The sequence below is a fragment of the Coenobita brevimanus genome, chromosome 39 (genome assembly GCF_032717465.1).
Source record: "Coenobita brevimanus isolate Jiangsu-jjx chromosome 39, ASM3271746v2, whole genome shotgun sequence".
In the NCBI taxonomy this organism is placed as follows: domain Eukaryota; kingdom Metazoa; phylum Arthropoda; class Malacostraca; order Decapoda; family Coenobitidae; genus Coenobita; species Coenobita brevimanus.
In genome coordinates, this window is record NC_136992.1 from 23,850,604 (window position 1) to 23,876,904 (window position 26,301).

Here is a 26,301-nt window from a genome sequence, read left to right on the forward strand (position 1 = left end):
TCCAATGTTGCCACGCTTGAAAGGGTAGAGTGACCGTGTTAATCCACGTCATTTCCACTCTGGCCGCCACCTGAAACGGATGCTCTTAACCTGCTACTCGCTCTCGTGTGCTCCACAGTAGAGAAAAAGAACTTATTTACAACGTAAATAAGTATTTTTTAGAAAAGAAGGCAAACAGAGGACCTATAATTGTTCCCTCAAAAGCTCTTGCCCGAACAGCAAAAACCACGAACGTGAGCGAAGCAACAGTCAGATGAATCTGCTCTTCCTTCAGTCAAGCCTGCGTTACACAACAGCCACCAGAACAGCCAGTATTCTCCTCACCAACAAAGAAGCACTCTGCAACTGTCAGAGGTTTAGATGACTTTGACAAAAGTGAGGTGAGAAGAACCGTTTTAGGGTTCTATGAAAGGAAGGAGATCCCTACCCTGCATAAAATAAAGGAACAACTTAAGGAAACTATCTCCTTCAGTGGATGCACTGAGTCCCTGTGCAGGATTCTCAAAGAAACTGGGTTCAAGTCTGGGAAAGTTGATGGCTGCAAATTCCTAATGGAAAGAAGCGATGTTGTTGCTGCACGAACCCGATATTTGTAAGAAATGCGGCATGTTAAGCAGTCTTTCCAGAATATTGTGTATCTAGATGAAACCTAGGTGAACCAGAATTACACTGTTGGACATTGCTGGACAGACACTACATCTCAAGAACCAACAGGAGTACAACCACCCACGGGAAGGGGAAGTCGTCTCATTATTGTGCATGCAGGAATGAAAAAAGGCTTTGTCAACAATGCAGAACTAATATTTCAAGCTAAAAATGATGGCGATTATCACAATCAGATGAATTCTATGGTTTTCGAAGAATGGTTCCAAAACCAGTTGCTGCCCAATATTGAACCCAACTCGATAATCGTCATGGACAACGCTCCATACCATTCAGTGCAACTTGAAAAAGTGCAAAGTTCCTCTTGGAGGAAAGCAGACTTAAAGGATTGGTTTGAGAAGAAAGGTATTCATCCCAGGGATGATTTGCTAAAAGTGGAGCTATACGAACTAACAAAGACATTTGCTGTGGGCAAAAAGTACTGCACTGACAAGATTGCTGAAGAAGCAGGGCATAGAGTGGTAAGGTTACTACCTTACCACTGCCAATACAACCCTATTAAGCTCATTCGGGCTCAAGTAAAGTCATACACAGCCAAAAAGAACACCTTTATAATGGCCGACTTACAACCTCTTGTTAAAGAGGCTCTGAGTTATGTCACGCCAACCAACTGGATGCATGCAGTTCAGCATGCTGAACACCTCAGAAGATGGAAAACAAGATAGAGCAGTTGATCATTTTGTTGATTCATTCTTAATCAACATTGCAGAAAGTTCTGAGGATGAATTTTCAGATTAAAGATGAGAGAGAGGATTAGGTCTCCTGGGGAAAACCTCTTTAAAAAAAAAACACACCTTGACTTTTACCTCAAAGGTGGTGTGGAAAAAAAGTCGAAATTATAAAGAACAAATAAAACATCATACTTTAAGGAAAGTATCACATAAGAAAAACATAACGTTGACAGACAGACAGTAACAGAGAGAGACAGAGAGAGGAGCGAAAGGGGATGGAGATAAGGGGGATAGGCAGACAGCGAGGGAGGGAGGTTGGAGAGGCCGGAGATAAGGGAAAAAAGGCAGGACGGAGGGAGGGAGGGAGGGAGAGAATGCGGTGGAAATTGAATAGGAGCACAACAAGACAGTCAGGAGGCTTTTCCTCAACCTCAGAGGTGGTGTGGAAAAGAAATCAAAATTATAAACCACAAATAAAACATCATACTTTAAGGAGAAAATCAGTCATAATAAAAAAATAATGTTAGAGAGAGAGAGAGAGAGAGAGAGACAGACAGACAGACAGACAGAAACTGAGAGTAGGGGGAAAGGGCATGAAGAAAGGGAATGAATAAGAGCACACCAGGACAGACAGACAGTCAGTCAGGAGGCTTTTCCTCAAATTCTAATAATTCATAAAACTGTATAGACTTTTTATAGAAATAAATCTACAAAAAATGCAATTTCTATATGCAAAAAGAAACAGAGAGAGAGAGAGAGAGAAAGAGGAGAGTGGTGTGCTGGGAGGGAGAGTTGTCATTTGCACCTTGTCTCTAATCCGATTAAGTTGCCCAGTACAAAGTATGGCAACACTGTGGGACGGGGACTCCCCAAGAGGGACAACGCCCAAATGCTCTCCATAAAATAGACAGACCATAGGTTCTTAATACATAGTTTGTTCAGACTGTAAATTACGCCTAGTGGGTATCTTGACTCATTCAGTCTCTATGCAGGCAGAAATTTAATGTTGAGTAAATACTAGGACTCAACATTTTGCTCACTCCCTTCACCCATGCACACCACAAGACCCGTGTTGCCATGGTTTGAGAAGGCCGTGGTGTTGCCCCCTCAGACCCTCCAAAGCAATTACAGTACCTTACTTTATCTAACCTAACCAGACCACAAGTAGTCTAAATTGTATTATTTTAAGCATTAGTCCTTGTGTGTTTGTTTTGAAAACAAATCTCTCGTGAAAAAAATTAAACACTGGACTGTCTTGTGCGCATCCGTGAAGGGAGTGAGCAAAATGTTGAGTCCCCGTATCTTTTTCATTCATTCATTGCCAGACGCCATGTATCCCAAACAGGATGGTCAAGGGCTTAGAGTTAATTGTTTTACAGGGAGGGGCACTAATTCTCCACCAACCCCACTTGACACGTAGGGATGCCAACAGCATCTGGTGTTCCCAGGCGGTCACCCATCCAAGTACTAACCAGACTCAACATTAAATTTCTGCCCACAAAGAGACTGAATGAGTCAAGATACCCACTAGGCGTAATTTACAGTCTGAACAAACTATGTATTAAGAACCTAACTTGCACTAAATGTAGCAGAAATTAACAATATAGGACCACTGAAATGGCAGGTTGCCATCATATTCCATCAATGATATTTTAATTTCAGTTTATGATAAATACTGTACAAACAATTCACTTTACATTATATCTACGTGTTCTATTTGTCTTATTTATATTACGGTATATGACATTACTATGATTCACAGTTTCACATAGCAGTGTAGATAGTTAACAAAGAAAAATATGCTTTTTAAACAGCGGGGGGACTGTGTTTGTCCCAATGGTGGTGACATCTACCGGAATACTAGGCTTTCAGAAGCATCCCATTAGAGAATTGCAGGAAGTCCAACAGAATAAACAGGAAAAAGTTTGCACACACACAGTGCTAAACAAGAAAGAGATGTCACCAAATTAAAAGTAATGAATCTGCCTCAAATGAAATAAAAAAGTTCAAGAGGGAGAATAAGAGGTTGGAAGAAGAAAGGGCCAGGATGAAAAGTAAACTAGATGAGTATGAATCAAAATCAAGGATGCAAGATGAGCACATCAAGGAAATCAAGAAGCAACGTAAGGGGTGGAAGAAAATTCATGAGGAAGGGAATGTAAATTTGAAAGAGATTATAGAACAACAAAGCATGGAAAACATGGAGAAGGAAGTGGTTAGGGTGCTGAGAAGTAGAGAATCTTTAGTCAGGGATGTAGCAGATAAGAAAAAATATGTAATAGTTTCAGGAATAAAAGTAAAATGTATGACAGTAAGATCAGAAAGAGAAAAAGAAGAACTGAGCCAACGTTACAGAGATAATATCAGTAGTTATGAAGGGTAATAACGAAGCTCAAGAAGAGACTGAAGAAGTGTTTAGGTTAGGCAAGTACAAGGAAGGAGGGGCAAGGCCACTGAAGGTAAAGTTTAAGTTCCAGGTAATGGTAAATGAAATCATCAACAGAGCATGGAAATTATCAGACAAAGAGAGGTTCCAAACTGTTTGGATATGGAAAGATGCAAATAAGGAAGAAAGAGCTAAGATAAAGGAGTTAGTAAAGAAAGCAAAGGCAAAAACCAAACAGAGAACAGTGGAAGAGAAGACAGTGTTTTATTGGAGAGTTATGGATCAAAAATTAAGGAAGTGGTACCGACAGAGAGAAAGAGAGAAGAGGGTGTAAAAAACAACGAAAAAAGACTGAAAGTGGCATATTTAATGTTGATGGTTTAATATCGGCAAGGTTAGAAATCAACGATTTCTTGAGGGTACATGAACCTGATGTTATGTGCTTTGTAGAGACCAAGTTAAGAGAGGATATTGATATCCATAATGGACATGGTAAATACAAACTGTGGAGAAGAGACAGAAAAGAAAAACGGGAGGTGTGATGATAGCAGTAAGAACATAAATGTAGATACCGTGGAAATGGGAGAGGGTAGGGCTGAAGTGATAAATATGAAATCAGAAGCTGAAGAGAATGGTAAAAGAGACATCGCAGTAGTATATGTTCCCCCCCAAGACAAGAGCATGGAATAATGATGAATACCAGGAGATGTAGTAGTAGTAGTTGTTCCCTAGGCAGTCTGGCCGAACAGCCCCGAGTCCCTTAGGAAGGCCATGGCTGAGACCAGGCTTTCCCACAGAGCTCTCAAAGAGTGTATGTTGTGTTGTTGGCGTAGGTGATTGTGTGCAATGCAGTCTTCCATAATGTGCTTAATAGTATGGGGTGCTGTGCTGCATCCTGGACAGGCATCAGTGATGGAATCATCCAGCCTCTTCTGGTAGCTTAAGATGGCTGGATGGTGTCCACATCTCAGCCTGGCCAGGTGGACCCTGTCCTCACGAGGAAGATAGGATTCAGAAGGGTGGATGTCAGGAGGCCGTGCATGCAGCTGTGTGTTGTCTTTATGTGACTGAATGGAGCGCCGAGTGATCTGAGTGTGGATATGCTTCTGGAAGCTGGTCTGAGGTGGGCGAGGGGGGAGAGATGACAGTATTTGTTTTTTCTTTCTTTATTTTTTCTTTATGCGAGGAAGAAGGAACCAAAGGCCATGAGCCCGCAGTAACAGTTCCCTCCAAGAGAAAAACAAAATACAATAGAGAGCCAAATTCAAGATCCGATCATTTTGAGATGCCTGGACACACTGCGTTTGAAAGACTGGAGATCATAGGCAGCAGGAAATACAGACAGAGGGAGACAGTTCCAGAGCTGACCTGTTGCATAAATGAAAGACTGGGAGTAACGGTTAACTCTTGCATTAGAGAGTTGGACAGAAAAGGGATGAGAGTTTGCTGCCAGACGGGTGCTACGCGCCCGTCGTAGAGGTGGAGGAATGCAAGCAGATAGTTCAGAGGAGCAGTGACCATTAAAGTAGCGATAGAAAAGAGATAAAGATGCAACAGTGCGGCGAAGAGACAGAGGTTGAAGGGAGTCAGTAAGAGGAGGAGAGTTAATGAGACGAAAAGCCTTTGACTCCACCCTATTGAGAAGAGCTGTATGTGGGGAGCCTCCCCACACATGAGAGTTGTACTCCACACAGGGGTGGATAAGACCTCTGTATAGAGTCAACAATTGTGCAGGGGTAAAGAAAGAGCGGAGTCGGCTTAGCACACCCAATCTCTTGGAAGCAGATTTTACAAGAGATGTAATATGATCTTTCCAAGATAAGTCCTGAGTAAATGAAACCACAAGCATGTTCAAGGATGATGCAGGATTAAGCTGAATATTATTAAACATTAATGGGTATACCTGTGGAAGATTTTGTCGGGTTGATAGGTGTAAGAACTGAGTCTTAGATGCATTAAAGACAACCATATTATTTTTACCCCAGTCAGAGATACGAGCCAAGTCAGACATTAGGTGTGCCATAGCCTCATCCCTTGTTTCTTGAAGTAACTGTTGAGATGGGCGTTGCGGGAACCGAATGGAAAGGTGAAGGGTGGAGTCATCAGCGTATGAGTGGATAGGGTTAGATGTACAGCTTAGAAGATCATTGATGAATAAAAGGAAGAGAGTTGGTGATAGGACAGAGCCCTGAGGAACACCACTGTTGACAGATCTAGGAGAAGAACGATGGCCGTCTACAACAGCGGCTATAGAACGACCAGAAAGGAAGCTAGCGATGAAGGCACAGATAGAAGGATAGAAACCGTAGGAGGGCAGTTTGGAAATTAATGATTTATGCCAGACTCGATCGAAAGCCTTTGAGATGTCAAGTGCAATGGCAAAGCTTTCACCAAAGTCCCGAAAGGAGGATGACCAGGAGTCTGAAAGGTAGGTGAGAAGATCGCCAGTGGGGCGTCCCTGACGGAACCCATACTGACGATCGGAAAGAAGGTTGTAATAGGAAAGATGCCTTAAAATTTTTCTATTAAGAATTGACTCGAAAACTTTTGAAATACAGGACGTTAAAGCAATTGGACGATAGTTGGAGGGTTGGGAGTGGTCACCCTTCTTTGGGACTGGCTGAATGAGAGCAAACTTCCAGCAAGAAGGAAAGGTACAAGTTGACAGACAAAGGCGAAAGAGTTTGCCTAGGCAGGGTGTAAGCACAGAAGCACAGTTCTTGAGAACAACAGGAGGGACCCCATCAGGGCCATATGCCTTGTTAGTACTGAGGCCAGTGATGGCAGAAAATACATCAACTAAAGAAATTTTAATGTCAGCCATGAGGAAGTCAGAGGGGAGAAGTGATGGAGGAACAGCACCGGAATCGTCTAAGGTGGAATTGGAGGAGAAAGTCTGTGCGAAGAGATCTGCTTTATCAGTAGAAGAAATAGCTACAGAACCATCAGAGTAGAAAAGAGGAGGGAAGGATGATGAGGTAAAGTTGTTAGAAAGATTTTTGGCAAGGTGCCAGAAGGAGCGGGAAGAATTCGAGTTGGAGAGTTGAGAGCATTTAGTATGGATGAAATTATTTTTAGTAGAGCGAAGAACAGACTTAGCACGATTCCGGGCAGAAACGTAAAGATGATGTGATTCAGGGGTGGGTTGGCTCCGGTACCTTTTGTAGGCCCTCTCCTTGTTGCGGACAGCATTAGAACAAGCGTGATTAAACCAAGGCTTTCTTGCGTTAGTCAAAGGATATGAGAAAGGAATGTATGCTTCCATGCCCGAGAGAATAACCTCCGTAATGCGCGAGGCACACTCAGATGGCTCCCGGCCATGGAAGCAATAATCATTCCAGGGAAAATCAAAGAAGTACTGCCTGAGGGCCTCCCAGTTCGTGGCTCCAAAATGCCACAGACGACGTTTCACTGGAGGGTCCACAGGCCGTACCGGAGTGATAGGACAGGTTAAGGTAATAAGGTTGTGATCGGAGGAGCCAAACGGAGAGAAAAGATTAACAGAGTAAGCAGAAGGATTAGTTGTGAGGAAGAGGTCAAGTATGTTGGAGCTCTCTCCAAGGCGGTCAGGGATACGGGTAGGGTGCTGTACAAGCTGCTCTAGGTCATTAAGGATAGAAAAGATGTAGGCTTGTTCACCAGGTGGATCCGTGAAAGGAGAGGGGAGCCAAAGGTGGTGGTGAACATTGAAATCTCCAAGAATGGAGATTTCAGAGAAAGGAGAAATGGACAGAATGTGTTCCATCGTAGAAGTAAGATAGTCGAAGAATTTTTGATAGTCAGTAGAATTAGGGGATAAGTAAACAGCACAGATATATTTAGTCAGAGAATGACAGGAAAGCCGAAGCCAGAGTGTGGAGAATTCAGAAGAATCAAGTTCAGGAACACGAGAGCAAGATAAGTCGTTGCGTATGTATACACAACAGCCACCTTTGGCTTTGAAATGAGTATAGAGAAAGTAGGAGGATACAGAAAAGGGTTTGCTGTCGGTTGCCTCAGACAGCTGAGTCTCCGTCAGAAAAAGAAGGTGAGGTTTAGAGGAGGAGAGGTGGTGCTCAACAGAGCGAAAGTTAGATGAAAGGCCGCGAATGTTGCAGAAATGAAGAAGAGAGTCAGACAGTGGTTCCAGGCACCTCGAGTCGTCACCAGAGGGGCAGATGGCGGGGGCATTTATGGTCCCCCCCCCTGGGGACTCCGAGGCTTGATTAATAGACGCCATTTTTGTTGATTTTTGAAAAGGAAGTGTAGTGTGTACTGTGCATGTAGTTTGGTGAAGATAGTTAGAGAAATTTGTACTGGAGAGCATGCTGGCCTACTCTCTGTGTAACTGAGACACTGAAAAAGTTCAGCAAAGGGGGATGGTCAGGAACTAGTCCTGAGGGCTGATGAAACGGGAGCTCCAGCACTCCCTGTCATCAGCTTTCCATCCACCTCGGGAGTACTGCCCTGCTCGACTGGTGCTACAGTCTACTCCTCCGTATGGTATCGTGTATGGTATCGTGTGCTGGGTGTTGTTTTGATGTTCCTTAGTGTGGGTGGATGTGCTGCCATGTACTGTTGTGGATGTTGTGGGTTTGTGGAGGCTGCAGCAAGAAACTGGGTGCCTCTCATGTCTAGGTGATCCTTGACACTGAGGACTTTGGTTTCTTGATGTAGGTGGTCTGTGGATGTAGTAGCTGTGCAGCCTGTGATTATTTTTTGGGCCTTGTTCTGTATGGTCTGTAGAGTGTTGTAGTGTGTTTTGGTGAGGTTAGAAGCCCAGGCAGGACTTGCATAATTCATCACTGAACGTACGTATTGTTTGTATACTGTGGTGGTGGTTTCTTTCTTGTGTCTGAATGTTGTATGGGCAAGTGACCTCAAAGCATTAAGTCTTGGTGTTATTTTATTTTTAATGTTTGTGATGTGTTGTTTAAATGACATTGATGTATTGTATGTTACACCAAGGATTTTGTGTGTGTGTGTGTGTGTGTGTGTGTGTGTGTGTGTGTGTGTGTGTGTGTGTGTGTGGTAGGGGAGTGTTGTTTATGGTGAGGTGTGGGATGTGACTGTGTTCTGCTGACCAGTTTGTGAGAGGAGTCACTGCAGATTTGGCTGGGGCTATTTTGAGCCTGTTTGTGGTGAACCATTCATGTAGTGTGTTGAGGTAAGGTTGAATGATGTGTGCAGCTGTGTTTGCATTTTGGTGCCTACGTGTAAGTGTTATATCATCTGCATAGGAAGCTATGTGTATCTGTGGTGTGTGGGGTGAGGGTATGTCATGCATGTATAGGTTAAAGAGTGTAGGGGACAAAACAGATCCTTGGGGGATGCTGTTTGTGAAGTTTCTGATGTTAGAAGACTGACCAGCAAATGTTACGTGCGCACATCTGCCTGCTAAGTAGTTTGCCAGCCATCTTTTTGTGTTATTGTGCATGTTTGTGTTGAGTATTTTGTTTGTGAGGTTCTGGCGGAGGATGGCATCAAAAACTTTGCTAATGTCTAGTGTGATTAGGAGTGTTCTGTGTGGTGGCCTAGCTGAATTCATGCCATCGAAAACTCTGTGTAAGGTCTGTAAGAAGGGTGTTTGTGGAGTGTAGTGGCCTAAAGCCATGTTGTGACTGGGCTAGGGGAATGTGAGGTGTGACTAGTTGTAGTACCAGTCATTCAGTGACTTTAGAGGGGGTGCAGAGGAGTGTGATGGGGCGATGTGAGGAAGGTAACGTGGGGTCTTTGTTGGGTTTAGGGATAGTGATGATATTGCCATGCTTCCAGATGTTGGGTATTACAATGAGTGAGTAGCTGTAGTTTGATATATTGGTGAGTGCTTGTATGCCTTTTGGTCCTAGGAGTTTAAGGTGAATGTTGCTTATGTTGTCTGGTCCACAGGCAGATGAGTGCTTGAGGTTGTTAATGATGTGCTTTGTCTGGTTGTAAGTGACTGATGAGTTTGCTTGTTGTTTGTTTGAGGGTATGGTGTCTGTTGTTGTGATGGCAGCATGTGATTGTGTCGTGTTGCTGTTGGAAAGAGTGATGCTGTTTAGTGTTTTGTAGAGTTTGCTGATGTTTGTTTTGTGGTCAAGTGTTTGGAGGTAATTTTTCCAGTTTAGTGTTTGCTGTTCTGATATTTTATTGTTTATCCGAGTGTTGAGGAGATGTTGTCAGACGTGGTTAATTATCTACAGAAAGTGACAGAGAAACCAACAATATAGTTCTAATGGGTGATTTTAATTGTAAAGACGTGAACTGGGAGGAACAGGACACAGGAGGCAGTGAAGATTCATGGGTCACTATACTGTTAAGTGAGGTTGGTGGAGGATTAGTGCCCCTCCCTGTAAAACAATTAACTCTGAGCCCTGGGACACCCCGTTTGGGATACATGGCGTCAGGCAATGAATGAATGAATCAATGAATAATGTAATGACGCAGTGGGTCAAAGAAGAGACACGATTCCGAGGTGATGACACACCAGCGAGATTAGATTTACTGCTGACCAAAGAACCTGACATAATTGAATCTTTGAAATATCTGTGTCATATAAGAAAAAGTGATCATGTGGTCATTGAGTTCCAGATGATAATTGGGAATGTGGTGCCAAGAGACAAGCTTTATAGGCAGGGAAGATACAACTTTGGGAGAGCAAACTTTACAGGATTGAGAAAATTTTTCGAAAATGTGGATTGGAGAAAATTCACAGAAACAAGAGAGATAAAGTGGAAGTGGGATATCTTTCTAGACCTCTATAATTTGGGAGTGGGAAAATATGTGCCAAGAGTAAGGGGGAAAGAAAACAAGAAAAAGGAGTGGTTTAATAGAAAGAGTATTATAGCAAAAAAAAGAGAGGGACATGGTATGGAACAACTGGAGAAAAAGAGGTAATAGTGGAACAAAGGAAGAATATAAAAGAACTAGAAATGAATATACAAGAATACGTAGAGAGGAAGAAAGAAACTTTGAAAAAGGTATAATAAACAAATGTATTGATGAATCCAAATTGTTTTATAGATCTGTCAATGGGAAATTGAAACAAAAGGAAGGAATCACCAAACTGAAAGTAGAAGGTGAGGTCTATAAAGATGCGGCAATGCAAGCTGAAATAACGAACAAATGTTTCCAATTGGTTTTCACTAATGAAAGGGAGTTTGTGGAGGGGGAGGGAATGACTAGAAATATAGTGACAAAAGATACAGAAGTGGAAGTGCTGGAAGTGTATAAATTACTGGAAACTCAGGATGTAAGGAAAGCCCTAGGACTGGATGGAATCTCTAATTGGGTGCTGAAGGAATGCAGAGAACAACTGGCGGATAAGATTCAAGGTTTAATTGTGTGTTCTCTGGAAGAGGGGATAGTGCCTCGGGAATGAAAGAAGGCAAATGAGGTACCAATTTATAAGGGAGGAAACAAGGAAGAACCCCTGAATTATAGACCAGTGTCACTAACCAGCATGGTCACAAAAATGTGCGAGAGAATCCTGAAAGACAGATGGATAAAATATCTGGGAGAGATTAATATTTTGACTGAAAGTCAGTTTGGATTCAGAAGTGGAAGATCATGTGTTTCCAACTTGTTGAGCTTTTACTCAAGAGCAATTGACATGCTAAAGGAGAGAGATGGTTGGGTGGATTGTGTGTACAGTATTTTGACTTGGAAAAGGTCTTCGACAAGATACCCCGTAAGAGACTAATGTGGAAATTAGAGCATATAGGAGAACTGAAGGGAAACCTCCTGGAATGGATGAGAGACTTTTTGAGAGACAGACAAATGAGGAGAGTCAAAAAGGACATGATGTCTGGATGGAGGGAAGTAACAAGTGGAGTCCCACAGGGCACGGTGTTGGTGCCAGTAATGTTCCTGATTTACGTACAGTAATTGATATGGTAGATGGAGTGAACTGTTATGCAAGTCTGTTTGCTGATGATGCAAAGATCTTGAGGAAGGTAGAGGTTGAGGAGGACTGTAAAATGCTGCAGGAGGATCTGGATAGGATACACGATTGGAGCCGGATGTGAGAAATGAAATTCAATGCAAAAAATTGTAAAACATTGGAAATGGGTAAAAGTACAAAGAGGCTATCACTGAATTATTTGATGGGTAATGAACCAGGTTGTGTCCCTCCCCCTGTGGCGGGGGGGACACAACCTGGCCGCACTATGGGGTGGTACTACTACTCTGCGGCCAGGTTGTGTTAGGAAGAATACTGCCACCGTATTCCCTGCGTGTCGTAAAAGGCGACTAAAAGGGGCGGGGTGAGGGGACTAGGGACCCCCTCCTCTGTTTTTTAGTTCCTAAAAAGAGACAGGCCAGAGAAAGGGATAGGGGATGGAGTTATCCCCGTACCCTGAAGATTGGGTCTATGAATGTGCGTGGATGTAGTACAATTGAGGCTAAAAGGGAGGAGATTGGGAGAATGTTTGTGAGAAGAAAGTTGGATGTGTTAGCTTTGAGTGAAACGAAGATGAAAGGGAAGGGGGAATCTATGTTTGGAAGTGTGAATGGAAGATTGTCAGGTGTTGATAGAGGAAGGGCAAGAGAAGGTGTGGCCTTGTTAGTGAGTCCGGAAGTACAGCAGTGTGTGATTGAATGGAAGGAGGTGTCATCGAGACTGATGTGGGTGAAAGCGAAATTTGAACGTGAGATGTGGGTGTTTGTGAGTGCATATGGGCCTGGTAGTGAAAGGGATGAACAAGAGAGGGAGTCTTTCTGGAATGATGTTGATGAGTGTCTGCAGAGTTTTGGAGCGAATGTGAATGTGGTAATGATGGGAGATCTGAATGCTAGAGTGGGAAATGTAGCAGTTGAAGGTGTAGTTGGTATGCATGGTGTGCATAGAAGAAATGAAAATGGGGAACGAATGATAGCGATGTGTGTTGAGCGAGAGATGGTGATTGGGAATACGCTGTTTGAGAAGAAAGATATTTATAAGTATACATGGGTGAGACAGGAGGGTGGAAGGGTTGTTGATAGAGCCTTGATGGACTATGTGGTTGTGTCTAGGAATGTAATAGGAAGATTGTTGGATGTGAGAGTTCTGAGAGGGGAGGGTGGAGGTATGTCTGACCACTACTTGGTGGAGGGAAAGTTAAGAGTAGGTAAGAGATGGGTGAGAGCTAGGAGGGTTAGGTGTGGCAGGGAGGTTTTGAAAGTGAGTGAGTTGGATAAAAGAGAGAAAAAGATAGAGTATCAGGAGAAATTGAAAGATGAGTGGAACGCAGTGAAAGATCGGGAAAATGGCAGCGTGGAGGAGGAATGGCAGTTGTTTAAGAGTGCTGTGGTGGGGCATGCAGAAGAGGTGTGTGGTGTGAGACGTGTGGGTGGTGGTGTAAGAAAAGGAAGTGAATGGTGGTGCGAGGAAGTAAGTATGGCCGTGGCTGAGAAGAGACGTGCATATGAAGTGTGGCTGCAGAGGAAGGATGAGATGTCATATGAAAGGTATAAGGAAAAGAGGAATAGAGCGAGAAGGGCTGTGCTTGATGCTAAAGTGGCAGCAGATGAGAGGTGGGGTAGGCGGCTGACAGAGAATTTTCAACAGAATAAGAAAATGTTTTGGAAGGAGGTGAAAAGGGTGCGAAAGGGAGAGTCTGGGAAGGAAGAACGAGTAAAAGCAGAGGATGGAAGGATGTTAATTGAGATGGATGCAGTAAGGAAGAGATGGGCAGAGTATTTTGAAAGATTGTTAAATGTAGAGGAGGAAAGGGTGGCTGAGACTGTGGCAGATAGAAGGGTGCAAGGAATAAATGTGTTGGGAGAGTTGAATGATTCTTTGATCACGAAGGAGGAAGTGGAGAAGGCAGTAAAGGAGATGAAAACAGGGAAAGCTGCAGGTATGGATGGGTGTGCTGTGGAATGCCTGAAGGGTGGTGGAGTGACTATTGTTGACTGGTTAGTAAGATTATTGAATGTGTGTTTTGAGAAAGGTATGGTGCCAATTGACTGGGCAAGTGCTTGTGTGGTCCCGTTGTATAAAGGCAAGGGTGATAAGTATGAATGTACTAGCTTTAGGGGTATAAGTCTGTTGAGTGTTGTAGGTAAAGTGTATAGTAGAGTGTTAATTATGAGAGTTAGAAAGGGTACAGAGGGAGTGATTAGTGATGAGCAGTGTGGCTTCAGGAGAGGGAGGGGATGCGTTGATCAGGTGTTTGCTGTGAGACAAGTGTGCGAAAAGTATTTAGCGAAAGGCAAGGATGTGTTTTGGGCATTTATGGATTTAGAGAAAGCGTATGATAGAATTGATAGGGAGGCTTTGTGGACTGTTTTAAGATTGTATGGACTTGATGGTAGGTTACTAAAAGGGGTGAAAAGTTTTTATGTAAATAGTAGAGCGTGTGTAAGAGTGGGAAATTCTGTGAGTGATTGGTTTCCCGTGAGAGTGGGGCTGCGACAGGGATGTGTGATGTCGCCTTGGTTGTTTAATATTTACATGGATGGTGTTGTAAGGGAGGTGAATGCAAGAGTTTTAGGTGGTCTGAGTCTGGTAAATGTTGATGGAGGAGAGTGGAATCTGAAGCAGCTGCTGTTTGCAGATGATACTGCACTGGTGACTGATTCAGAGGAGAGATTGAGACAGTTGGTAGAGGAGTTTGGAAGGGTGTGTGAAAGAAGGAAATTGAAAGTAAATGAGAATAAGAGTAAAGTGATGAAGTGTACGAGGTTGATAGATGGTAGGGGGATGAATATAGTTTTGAATGGTGAGATGCTTGAGGAGGTAGATTGTTTTAAATATCTAGGGTCACATGTTGCTGTGGATGGAAGAATAGATGCAGAAGTGAAGTTTAGAATAAATGAAGTAGGAAAGGTGCTGGGAGGAATGAAAAAGTGTTTAAATGTCGTTCGCTTAGAATGGATGTAAAGAGAAGGCTGTATGAGGGTGTTGTGGTACCGACTGCGTTATATGGGGCTGAAACATGGAATATGGGTGTAGCAGAGAGGAAAAGTTTGAATGTAATGGAGATGAGATGTCTGAGGAGTATGTGTGGAGTGACGCGTATGGATCGAGTGCGAAATGATGAAGTGCGAAGGAGAAATGGAGTTGTTCGGGAGATGGCTGGTAGAGTTGAGCAGAGGGTGTTGCAATGGTTTGGGCATATGGAGAGAATGGATAATGAGCGATTGGTGAAAAAGATAACTAGATCTGATGTGAGAGGTGTAAGACTGAGAGGAAGACCACGAATAGGATGGATGGACAGTGTGAAGAGAGCGCTGGATGCGAGAGGGATGTCCGTTGAGCAAGGAAGAGTGGCTGTGCGTGACAGAAATAAATGGAGAGAAATTGTGAATGAATAAGTGATGACGCAGCCCTGAGGGGATATTCTCCCGCATTTGGTCTGATCAGCTAGTCAGGTCAGGTGCGGGTAAGGGGATGGGTCTGTTATGATGTGGCAGGGGTAAACCAGTTCTGCTGTCGGGCCCTGCTGTGGATGTCACTGCTTGCATTGCGCAGTTGACCCTTGTGCGGTGTGATGCGGTGAGGATCTGTCCGTTCTCCCCTTTGGGGCTAAGATGTGAATGAATAAGTTTGAATGGATGAGTAAATGGAGAGTGAGTCGTCCTGTCTCGGCTACCTCCCTTTCCTTGGGGGAAGCAGCCTAGGTATATAGATAGATAGATAGATAGATAGTAATGAACCAATCACAAAAGCGAGACAAGGGAAAGATTTGGGAGTGCTGGTCCAGGATAGTTTGTCACTGAAAAACATATTAACAAGACAGAGACGTATAAACTCTTGACTTACATATGAGTAGCATTTCAATACAAGGATGAGGAGATGATGAAAAAATTGATAATGGCCATGATTCACCCCAGGTTAGAATATGCAGCACAAAAAGAAAGATATGAACAAGACTGAGAGAATACAAAGAACAGCAACCAAGATGGTCCCTAGCCTGGGAAATCTGTCATACAGAAAGAGGCTAGAGAAGCTGGATTTGCCTTCCTTAGAGGAAAGGAGAAAGAAAGGGGCGACATGACTGTAGTGTTCAGGACCATGATGGGAGTAGATAAAACTGACAGAGAAGAACTGTTTGTATGGGATAGAAGAGTAACAAAAGGACACGGAATGAAACTGAAGAAACCAAGCTGCTTGATGGATATCAAGAAATATAGTTTTCCTTATAGATGCATAGACCTGTGGAATTGCCTGGACAAAGAGATAATCCGGTCTAAAAACTTAAACGAATTTAAAGCAAAATTTGACTTACTGAGAAACAGTGACAGGACCCCTCGTGCGTAGCTCATTTCCTGTATATCACAATTACGTAAATATAATTAAGTATATACACAAGCAGACGAGTCCGGCATATATCACCGAGTTCCACTCTGGGGATACCTAAATTGTATCTTTTTATGGGTCAAACTCGTTTAGGTTAATTTAAGTGATGATCCAACATAGCAAGACTAGTAATAGAAAAAAAGTGTAGCCCAAAGTAAGTAAAGATCTATAAATCAGTGTCCAGGAATGTGCTGAGTTTCCTTACATCAGCAAGACAACACCAAGGCAAGTGGATGGCAGAATGATGCAACAACTGTAAGCAGAGATTATCTTTTCTTTAAGACAGCTTCATATTTTGGAAAGATGCCTTTAGAAGGTGCTAAGAGAAGAGACAAAGGTAAAAAACAAGATGAAGATTTCTACCCAGAATTGGTTGAAAAGGAAATTACAGTAAGTTAGTTGAAAAAGAAAAAAGACTATAGAGAACTTTTCAAATGGAAATTGATGAAATTAAAAATGAGCTACACAAACACAAGGGAAAAAATGAAGAATTAATAATGGAAATAAACAGAAAAGCCACAACAATAGATGATTATTAGCTGAGGTAAATTCACTGAGAATGAAAGCTAGTGAAATGGGATGTACAGTTCTCAACCATGAGAGAATTATGGATGATTCCAGAAATGATATGGAATGATGAAGTGAATAAAGACCAAATTGGGATTATAAGCTAAGAAATTCAACCCTACACATATCAGAAAAGAAGAAGGACCTATGGGTGATTATCAATAACAGACTATCGCCAGCTGATCATATCAGTGAGAAGGTATGGGACGTGTATACTATTTAACTATCTATCTATTGCCAGATGCCTCAATCCCATACGGGGTGGCCACAAACAAACTGCCTCCACGTCGTCCTGTCCACCGCCATTTCACTGCCCTGCTTCCAACTCACACCCCCCTCTCTCATATACCTCTCCACCCCATCCCTCCATCTCATCTTTGGCCTCCCCCTCCCTCTCCCCCCTTCCACCTCACTCACATACACTCTCCTCATCAGTCTCTCTCCCTCCATCCTCTCCACTTCCACTTCCATGCTCACTTCCCTGTTTCTTATCACTGCCTTCAAGGAACCAGCAACCTTTCTTCCTTGTTGTACACTGTTTGCTAATATGAGAATAGCATTCTCATATATAAATGAAGACATGCTGAGAAAGATAAAAACAACATTCATCATATCAACCCTGAAGTATGCATCAGTTGTCTGGAATCCTCATGTCAAAAAACATACGGTATAGATAAGATAAAAAAAGTGTAAAGGGCCGCTGTAAGATGGATGCCATCTTAAAGGATCTACGCTACGAAGAAAGACTAGAAAAACTGAATTTACCAACACTGTGGCAGAGATGGAAAAGAGGAGACATGATCATGCAATAAAAATGCATATCTGGGAAAGAGAAAATAAACATCAATGAGTATATAACCTATGGGGAAGCATCAGCAAGAGGACACTGCAAAAAACTACATAAAAAGAGAGGTGATATAGATGTAAGGAAATTCAGTTTCCCAAACAGGGCAACTGATCAGTGGGATGCACTACCGAATGAAACAGTGTGTGCCAAAACAATTCATACGTCCTTCTGCCTATGGGTGACTTTACACTCCCTCTTTTGTCTTTCTTTCATTCTTTCCTCTTCCTTCTGCCTATGGGTGACTCTACACTAAGTGACAAGCCTAATGGTTTCCTGTACACAAGGAAACCATTTACTACACTGGGTGGTAACCATATAACCAAATTATGGCACCTGGTGGTTTAGTGGGTAATTACAGCACTCCAATCGGATTGAGCCATTGAAGGTTTATAACCAAGGGATGGTTGGGGTTATTGCTCATGTAATGCCACTCAGGGATGAGTGAGGCTGGTCATTCTCATCTTAAATGTCAGGACCAAATTGCCTAGCCCTGGGCTTCTACGCTTCACATGGGGCAATGTAGAATTGGTTGATGGATGGTTGGATGGATGGATGAAGAATATGTATGATAAAAATGGTTTGATACACAGGACAGTACGAGCTTGACTCATTCCTGTTAAGGTACAATTAGCTAAGAACAATTAGGTAAACACACACACACACACACACACACACACACACACACACACACACACACAGGATTATAGTAAGTTAGATTATGTTTTCACTTTAACCTGACCTAAATATATGTCAGTCTCAATCTAGAATGGTCAGTTTTAACATGAGATTTATACTTTACTAGTATACAATGTTAGTCGGCAAGAACTGCAATAAAATTAATGCAGAACTATAGTACAGTACTGTTTTACTCTGCCACTGTACAACAGGAAATAAGGTGCAAAAGAGCAAAAACATCCACCAAAATAAGATGAAACGTGCAGTTCAGCTGCAATTAATTACAATACCAAGTATCTAGAACACAATTCACAAGTGGCAGATCCCTAAAAAAAGGATTACAATAATCCCTTGGTAACCACACATATTATCATAGCCAGATTAAAATCAGTACTCCTGCCATTTTAGCACATTTGGGGGGCCAAAATCTTGTTATCATCCACCTGAGCTGGGACAAGTCCAAGACATGGTCCAACAAGAGGCACAAACACACACATTCACATGCATTCATATAAGATGAGGCCCTACTCACGGAGTTAGTCCCAGTGGTCTCTGCCCCCTAGCATGGGAATCCCTTACCTCAAGCCCACATCGTCTCACCAAGGTATGTGTACCCAGACTGAATATTCTCCTTTACTGTGCACTATTCATTGCTTTCTATTAACCTAACCATGCCTATATGTGTTTCTGGTACTTACCATGAAATTAGGTGTGTATTTCTTGGTTTTAAATTGTTGTATAAGGGAAGATTGGGGATTGACCTTGCGTGCCTGGGACCAATTAGGACAAATCCAATACTGTAAATTCTTGGCCTTCATTTTCGTTTTTTTTTTTTTTTTTTTTTTTTTACTATGAACCATGTTCAGTACCATTTACATGCGACAGCCATGGGAAACAAGTGAGGAACCATTGTGACTGGCTACAACTCAGGGGTATTGCAAGGAGCAGCACCAGCAGGCACAGTCTTTGTAGGTCAGGATCATAAACACAGGTGCCATGTGACTCTTAAGAATTTTTGTTCAGAAAGTTTCTGAGACTTTTGCTATGAAGAAAAATTATCAAAACTGACAAGATCTAGATAGAATTACGGTAATCCCTGTACTATCCGGACACCCACTATCCGGACTCCCTGCTTACCGGACATTTTGGGCCAGGGCCTTTGGAACCCCCAAATGGCCAAAAAAACGTAAAAAAACAAACAAAAAAATCAGACATTTTTTTCAACCATACTTTGAAATTGGCACGCAGCGCCAAACAGCTGTGTTTACGCTCGCTGCTTGCTTCCCACCTTTCCCCATCCCTCCCCAGTTACCACCTAACTACCATCCTGACTAGACGCTCATTCAATGGATGTTGAATGTTCGTTTTTGTGAATAAACAGTGAATAAACTGCAATACCTTGCCACTAGACCACATGGGAATTTACAGTGTTGTGCAGTGTTAAGAAATTAGAATTCCGAATGCAAAGTTTAAGTACACAGAGTAAAGTGGCGGTTAAAACTGGCGTGGTGCATTCAAGAACAGAATGTGCAGTGTTAAACAATTATAACTCGTGGTGCAAAGGATTAACCCGCCGTGTGCCGCCTATTTTAGCCCTCTGAGTCACCCCAGTGCCGGCCATTTTTCGACCTTCTTTTTTTTTGGCTAAAATGATAGATTTTGATGTGGAAACAACGAATTTCGCCATTAAAATGCTCACCGAGGCTCGGAAATCAGTTTTATTGAGTCCTGCATACTCGTGTACAGGTATAGCCTCTCTCTCATGCTCACCACGTACGTGAGAAAGCCGTTTTCTATGTAAGGTATACTCAGGTATTTATGCTGGGAAGGTATAGCAATGTTCAGTACACTTTTCTGATCACTTATTACTTCAGCATCTATCACAATTTGCATGTCTTTCTCACTGTGCATGCATTATCTTACACTTACTTGAAGATAGGTACGACCTGACTTCATTATGTACAGTCCTGGCACTTACAAGACGGTATTTACAACTTGACTTCACTATATAGTCCTTACACTTACAAGAAAATATTTACAACTTACACTTACATGAAAATATTTACAAAATGCCTTCACTATGTACAGCACTGGGTGAGGCACACAGGCAGAGTGAGGCAGAGCGAGCGTGAGGGGGGGGAGTGAGTGAGTGTATGGCCTTGACAGCATGGGGGATGGTAGAGGAACAGTAACCTTACATGTCGCCAGTTTTTACCCACGAATCTTGAAAAATGTGGTAACCTTACATGCCTGCCAGTTTTTACCCACGAATCTTGAAAACTGTGGTAACAGTGAAGTTTTTTATTTTAGACTTTTAAAACAGCACTGGCACTGGCCGCGGCATTATGTCAGACCATTTTAAAACGGCACTGGCATGCGGCAGGTTAAGTGCAGCACAACACTGGATTACTGTATGTGCTTCAAGAGCATTTTCATCACTGCCAGAGCCTTAGAGAAGGCGGGTTAACCTTCGTAATGAATGGCCACGGACGTGTTGTAAGTACTCTGTACACTGCTAAATAATTTCCATAGTCACTTATAATTCCTCATTCTCTGGTTCCTTTTCATTTATTTCATACTTTCTGTCCATTATTTATGTGAATAGGGTCTTAAATAGGTGCTATGCATGTCCGGTAGACAGTTATGTAGGTGGTTTTCTGAGTTAGGCTGTGTTAGGGTCCATAAGTACCAGTCCAGGAGGCAGGGGCCCACTATCTGGACGGACCCACTTTCTGGACATGCCTTTGGCTCTAGTACATCGGATAGTGGAGGGATTACTGTATGTTCAAAAATACTGTGTGGCATTATGGAATGGTTAAGGCTATGTATGTGGGTGCTCACACCCAGGTGAGAGTGAATGGAGATTTGAGTGATTAGTTTTCCATGAATGTTGGCATGTATCTGGGGTCAGTTTTGAACCTTTTATTGTTTATCATGGTGTTTGAAGCCCTCTCACATGACTTCAGAAATGAACTCCCGTGGGAGATGTTGTACGCTGATGATCTGACGTTGAATGCAGAGAATGAAAGGGAGGCGGAGATATGATTTAGGAAGTGGAGAGATGGTATGGGGCACAAGGGCTTGACAGTAAATGCAAATAAAACAAAGGTGATGATATCTAGGGTTGGTGGCAGTACTGACAAGTGTGGTCTGCCATCTTGTACAGTGTTTGTGATAAGTGGGTACAAAACTGAAGTACGTAGTGATATTAGAGGCAGACTGCAAGATAATTCTGATTTCATGTGTGGGTGTTTCTGGGATATCAAGTGGAGATTATCAAGCGTGACAGGACTGATCTTGCTGGCGAGTCTCTTGAGTGAGTGGAAGAGTTTTGTTATTTGGGAGACATGTTATGTAGTGGAGGTGGGACTGAAGATGGCTCTGTGGCTAAAGTGAGAAATGGTTGGAAGGAGTTCTGGGAGCTGTTGCCTCACACTGAGAGGGCTCTCCCTCTGTGCTATGGGATCTTTGTAAGTGGCATGTGCTGGGAGTGTATGGCAGTTAGATTTGGACAGTGGAGGATGAGGGTATTCACATGCTCAAATGTACAGAAATGAAAATGATTAGGTGGATGTGCAGTGTGTCCTTTAATGCAAGGCCTGCGGGGGCTAGATTTTCAATGGTAGAGTTAAGAGGAAGGATGGGACTGGAGTGTATTGATGCTGTGATGAGGTGAGGCAGAATGAGATGGTTTGAGCACGTGGAGAGGATGGGGGATGACACCTGGGTACAGAAAGTGAGATATGTGAATGCTGGGGGCAGAGCTGCAGGAGGCAGACTGAAAAAGGCCTGGGATGAGGTCACAGAGTGTGACCTCAGGTATAAGAGATTGAACAGGGAGGTTACCACAGATTGAGCAACATGGAGAGCTGCCATAAGCTGACTAAGGCTGATGCATGTGAAGAATGTTGGAACCTTTATAAACAAAATGAAATTAAACAATTATGGGAAATCAGCTGCTCCTTACTTATAACAAGATTTGTAGGTGGTATGGATCAGGAATCAGTGTTGCATCTTACTTTGTCTGACTTCATTACTTTCGGCTAAGTCCATGACAGGACTTTAATTTTAAACGAGCCAATTTCAACTGGTATTTATGATACCCCTCCCTGGGGGTAGGGTTTTGTTTTCAAGAATACTCCCCCAGTATCCCTACTTTTCATATGAGGCAACTAAAAGGGTTGGTAGAGGGTTAATGCCCCTCCCTGGAAAACAGCTAACTAAAACGGCGAACAAGAAGCCTCGGACAAGGACTGACCAAAAGATGACGATCAAGGACCGAACACAGGACATTGTACGGATCGTGACGTGGAATGTAAGGGGTGCTAATGATGAGGTGAAAAAGAGAGAGATTGTCCAGGTGCTTGAGGGTGCGAAAGTGGATGTATGCGGAGTAACTGTAACTAAATGGAGAGGAGAGAGTGTGAGAGAATGGGAGTATGGATGGGGTATATGTGCAGGAGTAGGTGAGAATAAGAGGGCAAAGGAAGGAGTGTGTATTATTGAGGGTAAAAGAGGTAAGAAGAACATAAGAGAGTATGGATCAGTTGGCTCGAGGATTGTGTGGGTAAGATTGAAAGTTGGAATACAAATGTGGGCGATTGTATACGTGTAAGCGCCAACGCAAGATCGTGCAAGCAAACTGAGAGAAGAGTTCTGGACAAATGTGGAAGTATGCATGGAAAAGTTTGGAAGGAAGGAATGAGTGTTTTTGATTGGTGATATGAATGGTAACGTAGGGAATGTGAAGGTGGATGGAATAGTTGGTGAGTGGGGTGTGCCTGCCGAGATAGATGAGAATGGCAGTGCGTAGGTGGACATTTGTGCTGGGAGGGGGTTGGTGATAGCCAATACCCTCTTCAGGCACAAACAGGTATACATGGCAAGTGATGAGAAGGGTGGGTGGTGAACTGAATGAAAGGAAGGCAATGATTGATTATGTGTGCGTGGATGAAAGGATGTGAAGATGTGTAATGGATGCAAGAGCTTATAAAGGTTGGGGGAGTGGACTTTCTGACCACTACTTCGTGGTGGCCAGAATCAAGACCCAAGTAACATGGAGAAATAGAAGAAGGGAAGGACAGGAGGAAGAAGCAGTTGCAAGGAGAGTGGAAAGGTTACAAGACGATGAGAAAAAGGCTGAATATAAGAGAGAAATGGAGGAACGACTGGGTAAATATGAATTGGAGCAGATGAGGGACGTGGAAGATGTGTGCAAGATATTCACAGAAGAAATACGTGCAGCATGTGATGTGGTGTGTGGGGTGAAGAGAAGACGGAAGGGGGTGCAAGGAACAGCATGGTGGAATGAAGAGGTGAAACAGGCTGTGGCACAAAAGAAGAAAGCATACAATGAATGGATGAGAAATAGGGGCATGCAAGAAGTTGAGAGGCAGAAGAGAGAGTTATATGTAGAAAGGAAGAAAGAGGTGAAAAGATTAGAAAGAGAGAGAGAGAGAGTGGATGAGGAATTTGGAAGGAATTTGAGTGTAAAGTGGAGGGACTGTAAGAAAATGTTCTGGAAAGAGGTGAAGAGAGTAAAACAGGGTGGCAGTGAAGTTAGCAGGGGAGTGAAAGATAAAAATGGTAGATTACTAGTGGAGAAGGGAGAAGAAGTGAGCAGATGGAGAGAACATTTTAAGGAATTGTTGAACATTGAGAATGGAAGTAATGCAAGTATAAGGGGCTGTGGAATGGCTGGGAGAAGGAGGGAGGTGAGAAGACAGGAAGAAATCAGTAGGACAGAAGTTATGGAAGCAATGAAGAAAGTCAAATTGGGGAATGCTCCAGGAATTGATGGAGTGTGTGGTAAATTGCTGAAGCATGTGGGAGTGATAGTAGTAGAATGGATGTGGAAGATGTGCAGATTGGCCTGGAAAGAAGGTAGAGTCCCGGAGGATTGGAAGTCAGGTATAATTATTCCCTTGTACAAAGGAAAAGGGGAAAAAGAAGTGTGTGGTAATCATAGGAGCATTTGTCTTCTTAGTGTAATAGGAAAAGTATATGGTAGGATACTTATTGACAGAGTTAGGGAAATAACAGAGGAATTAGTTGGAGAAGAACAGGGAGGCTTTAGGAATGGAAGAGGTTGTGTAAATCAGATATTCATTCTTAGATCTTAAGTGGAAAAGTTTCTAGAGAAGAGAAAGAAGTTGTATGCGGCCTTCATGGAACTGGAGAAAGCACATGACAGGGTGGATAGACAAGGATTGTGGAAAGTATTAAGAATATATGGAGTAGATGGGAAGTTGCTGAATGCTGTGAAGAGTATGTATGATGGTGCTAAAGCTGCAGTGTGTGTGGATGGTGAACTGAGTGAATTTTTCCCTCTGAAGGTTGGATTGAAACAGGGATGTGTCATGTCTCCATGGTTGTTCAATCTGTACATGGATGGGGTAATAAAAGAGATACAAGGTGGGGCAGTGGATGTTGGAGTGGCTCCAATGAGAGAGGGTAGTGTCTGGAAACTCCCTGTACTGCTGTTTGTAGATGATACTGTGTTGTTAAGTGAAGACAAAGGGGAGCTACAAGGCTTGGTGGATGAGTCTGGGAGAGTTTGTAAGAAACAGAATCTAAAGGTGAATGTAGGGAAGAGTATTAGTGATGGTCTATGAGAGAGGTGAAGTCAGTGAATGTACAGTGAGGCTGGATGGTAAGGAAATGGAAAATGCGAGTACGTTTAAGTGCTTGGGGAGTGTGATGAGTAAGGATGGAAGTTTGGAGGGTGAAGTGCTTGAAAGGGTACAACAAGGAAAAAAGGTTGCTGGTTCCTTGAAAGCAGTGATAAGGAACAGGGAAGTGAGCATGGAAGTGAAAAGTTAGTACATGATAGTATTGTGATACCAAGTCTAACTTATGGAAGTGAGCTTGTAAGTTGTTGGAAGGACAGAAGTCAAGAGTGTGAGCAGTGGAAATGAGTTATTTAAGAGGAGCCTGTGGAATCACACGGAGAGACAGGCTGACAAATGAGGATATAAAAGAGTGTTGTGGTGTGGATGTGGATGCGATAGGAAGCATTAGGAGGAACACACTGAGGTGGTTTGGCCATGTGGAGAGGATGGAGGGAGAGAGACTGATGAGGAGAGTGTATGTGAGTGACATGGAAGGGGGGAGAGGGAGGGGGTGGCCAAGGATGAGGTGGAGGGATGGAGTGGAGAGGTATAAGAGAGAGAGAGGGGTGTGAGTTGGCAGCAGGGCAGTGAAATGGCAGGGGACAGGGTGACATGGAGGCAATCTGTTTGTGGCCACCCCATAAGGGATTAAGGCGTCTGGCAATAGATAGATAGCTAGAGAGATTTATGGCAACCTATTAAGTGAATTACCATCTTCATTTCCAATAAAATCATGTGTGTTACCATCAATGGCATTCATAGCAGGACCTTCCCAGTTATCAGTGGCATACCTCAAGGCTTCGGTTTTGGGTCCTCTACTATTTCTTTTATTTACTGATTACCTTGGGACAGATCTCTCCTGCAAATATATAATGATGACTTACAACTTTATTACCATCACCGAAACAGAACCTCTCTACCCATTTCTTAGGACCTAAAAAATAATACAGGCAAACCCCAATTTCCAATGGGTATGCATATTCATGACAGTCATTGGATCTCAATTTTGTCAGATTTCGAAGCAAGTTTCCCTGTAAGTTTCTAAAGAAAGGGTGATGGTGCATTCTAGCCCCCACCCAAAACTCAGAAATATGTAAGGAAATCTATGAACAAATGACATAAATGAAAATGGTAATGTTTATACAGTACCAGGTACAACGAGTGTCTAAAAAAAGGTATATTTCTAAAGTACCATGCTCACGTACTTGTATAGTACCAAGTTTATGCAATCATCTGTTAAACTCAGGGTACTATACAAACCAATCCTGTATATACAGGGATATGTTTTTCCAATATAAAACCTCACACTGACAGACCACAACTTTACTGTATCTGTATCTCTTCTCTCCCCCTCTCTATTTTTCTTCCACTTTTCCTCTTCCTCTTAGTTCCTTTCCTCCTCCTGTTACTTCTATTCCTTTCTCTTATTAATTTCTGAGTATCACCCAAATGTTATGAAAAAAAGTAATAATAATAATAAGAGAAAATTCACTAGGAGAGGAAGTACGGTACACAAGAAATTTGCATCCCTTGCTCTCTTACGACTTGCTTAGACAATGTTTACACAAGCCCACACAGGTGATTTTGGCCTCTGTGCAACTGCCATAAGGGTTACTATAGTTTTGTTCTCTCTCTCT

The 26,301-nt window shown here is 42.8% G+C and overlaps 1 protein-coding gene across 1 annotated transcript in view; it reads right to left on the reverse strand.

The window, feature by feature from the left end:
• Positions 1–26,301, reverse strand: part of LOC145396869 (WD repeat-containing protein 91) — a 386,076-nt gene that overhangs the window by 347,531 nt on the left and 12,244 nt on the right. The window contains 1 exon segment of the mRNA XM_080270157.1: positions 14,576–14,593. Coding sequence (XP_080126283.1) covers positions 14,576–14,593 — 18 coding nt within the window.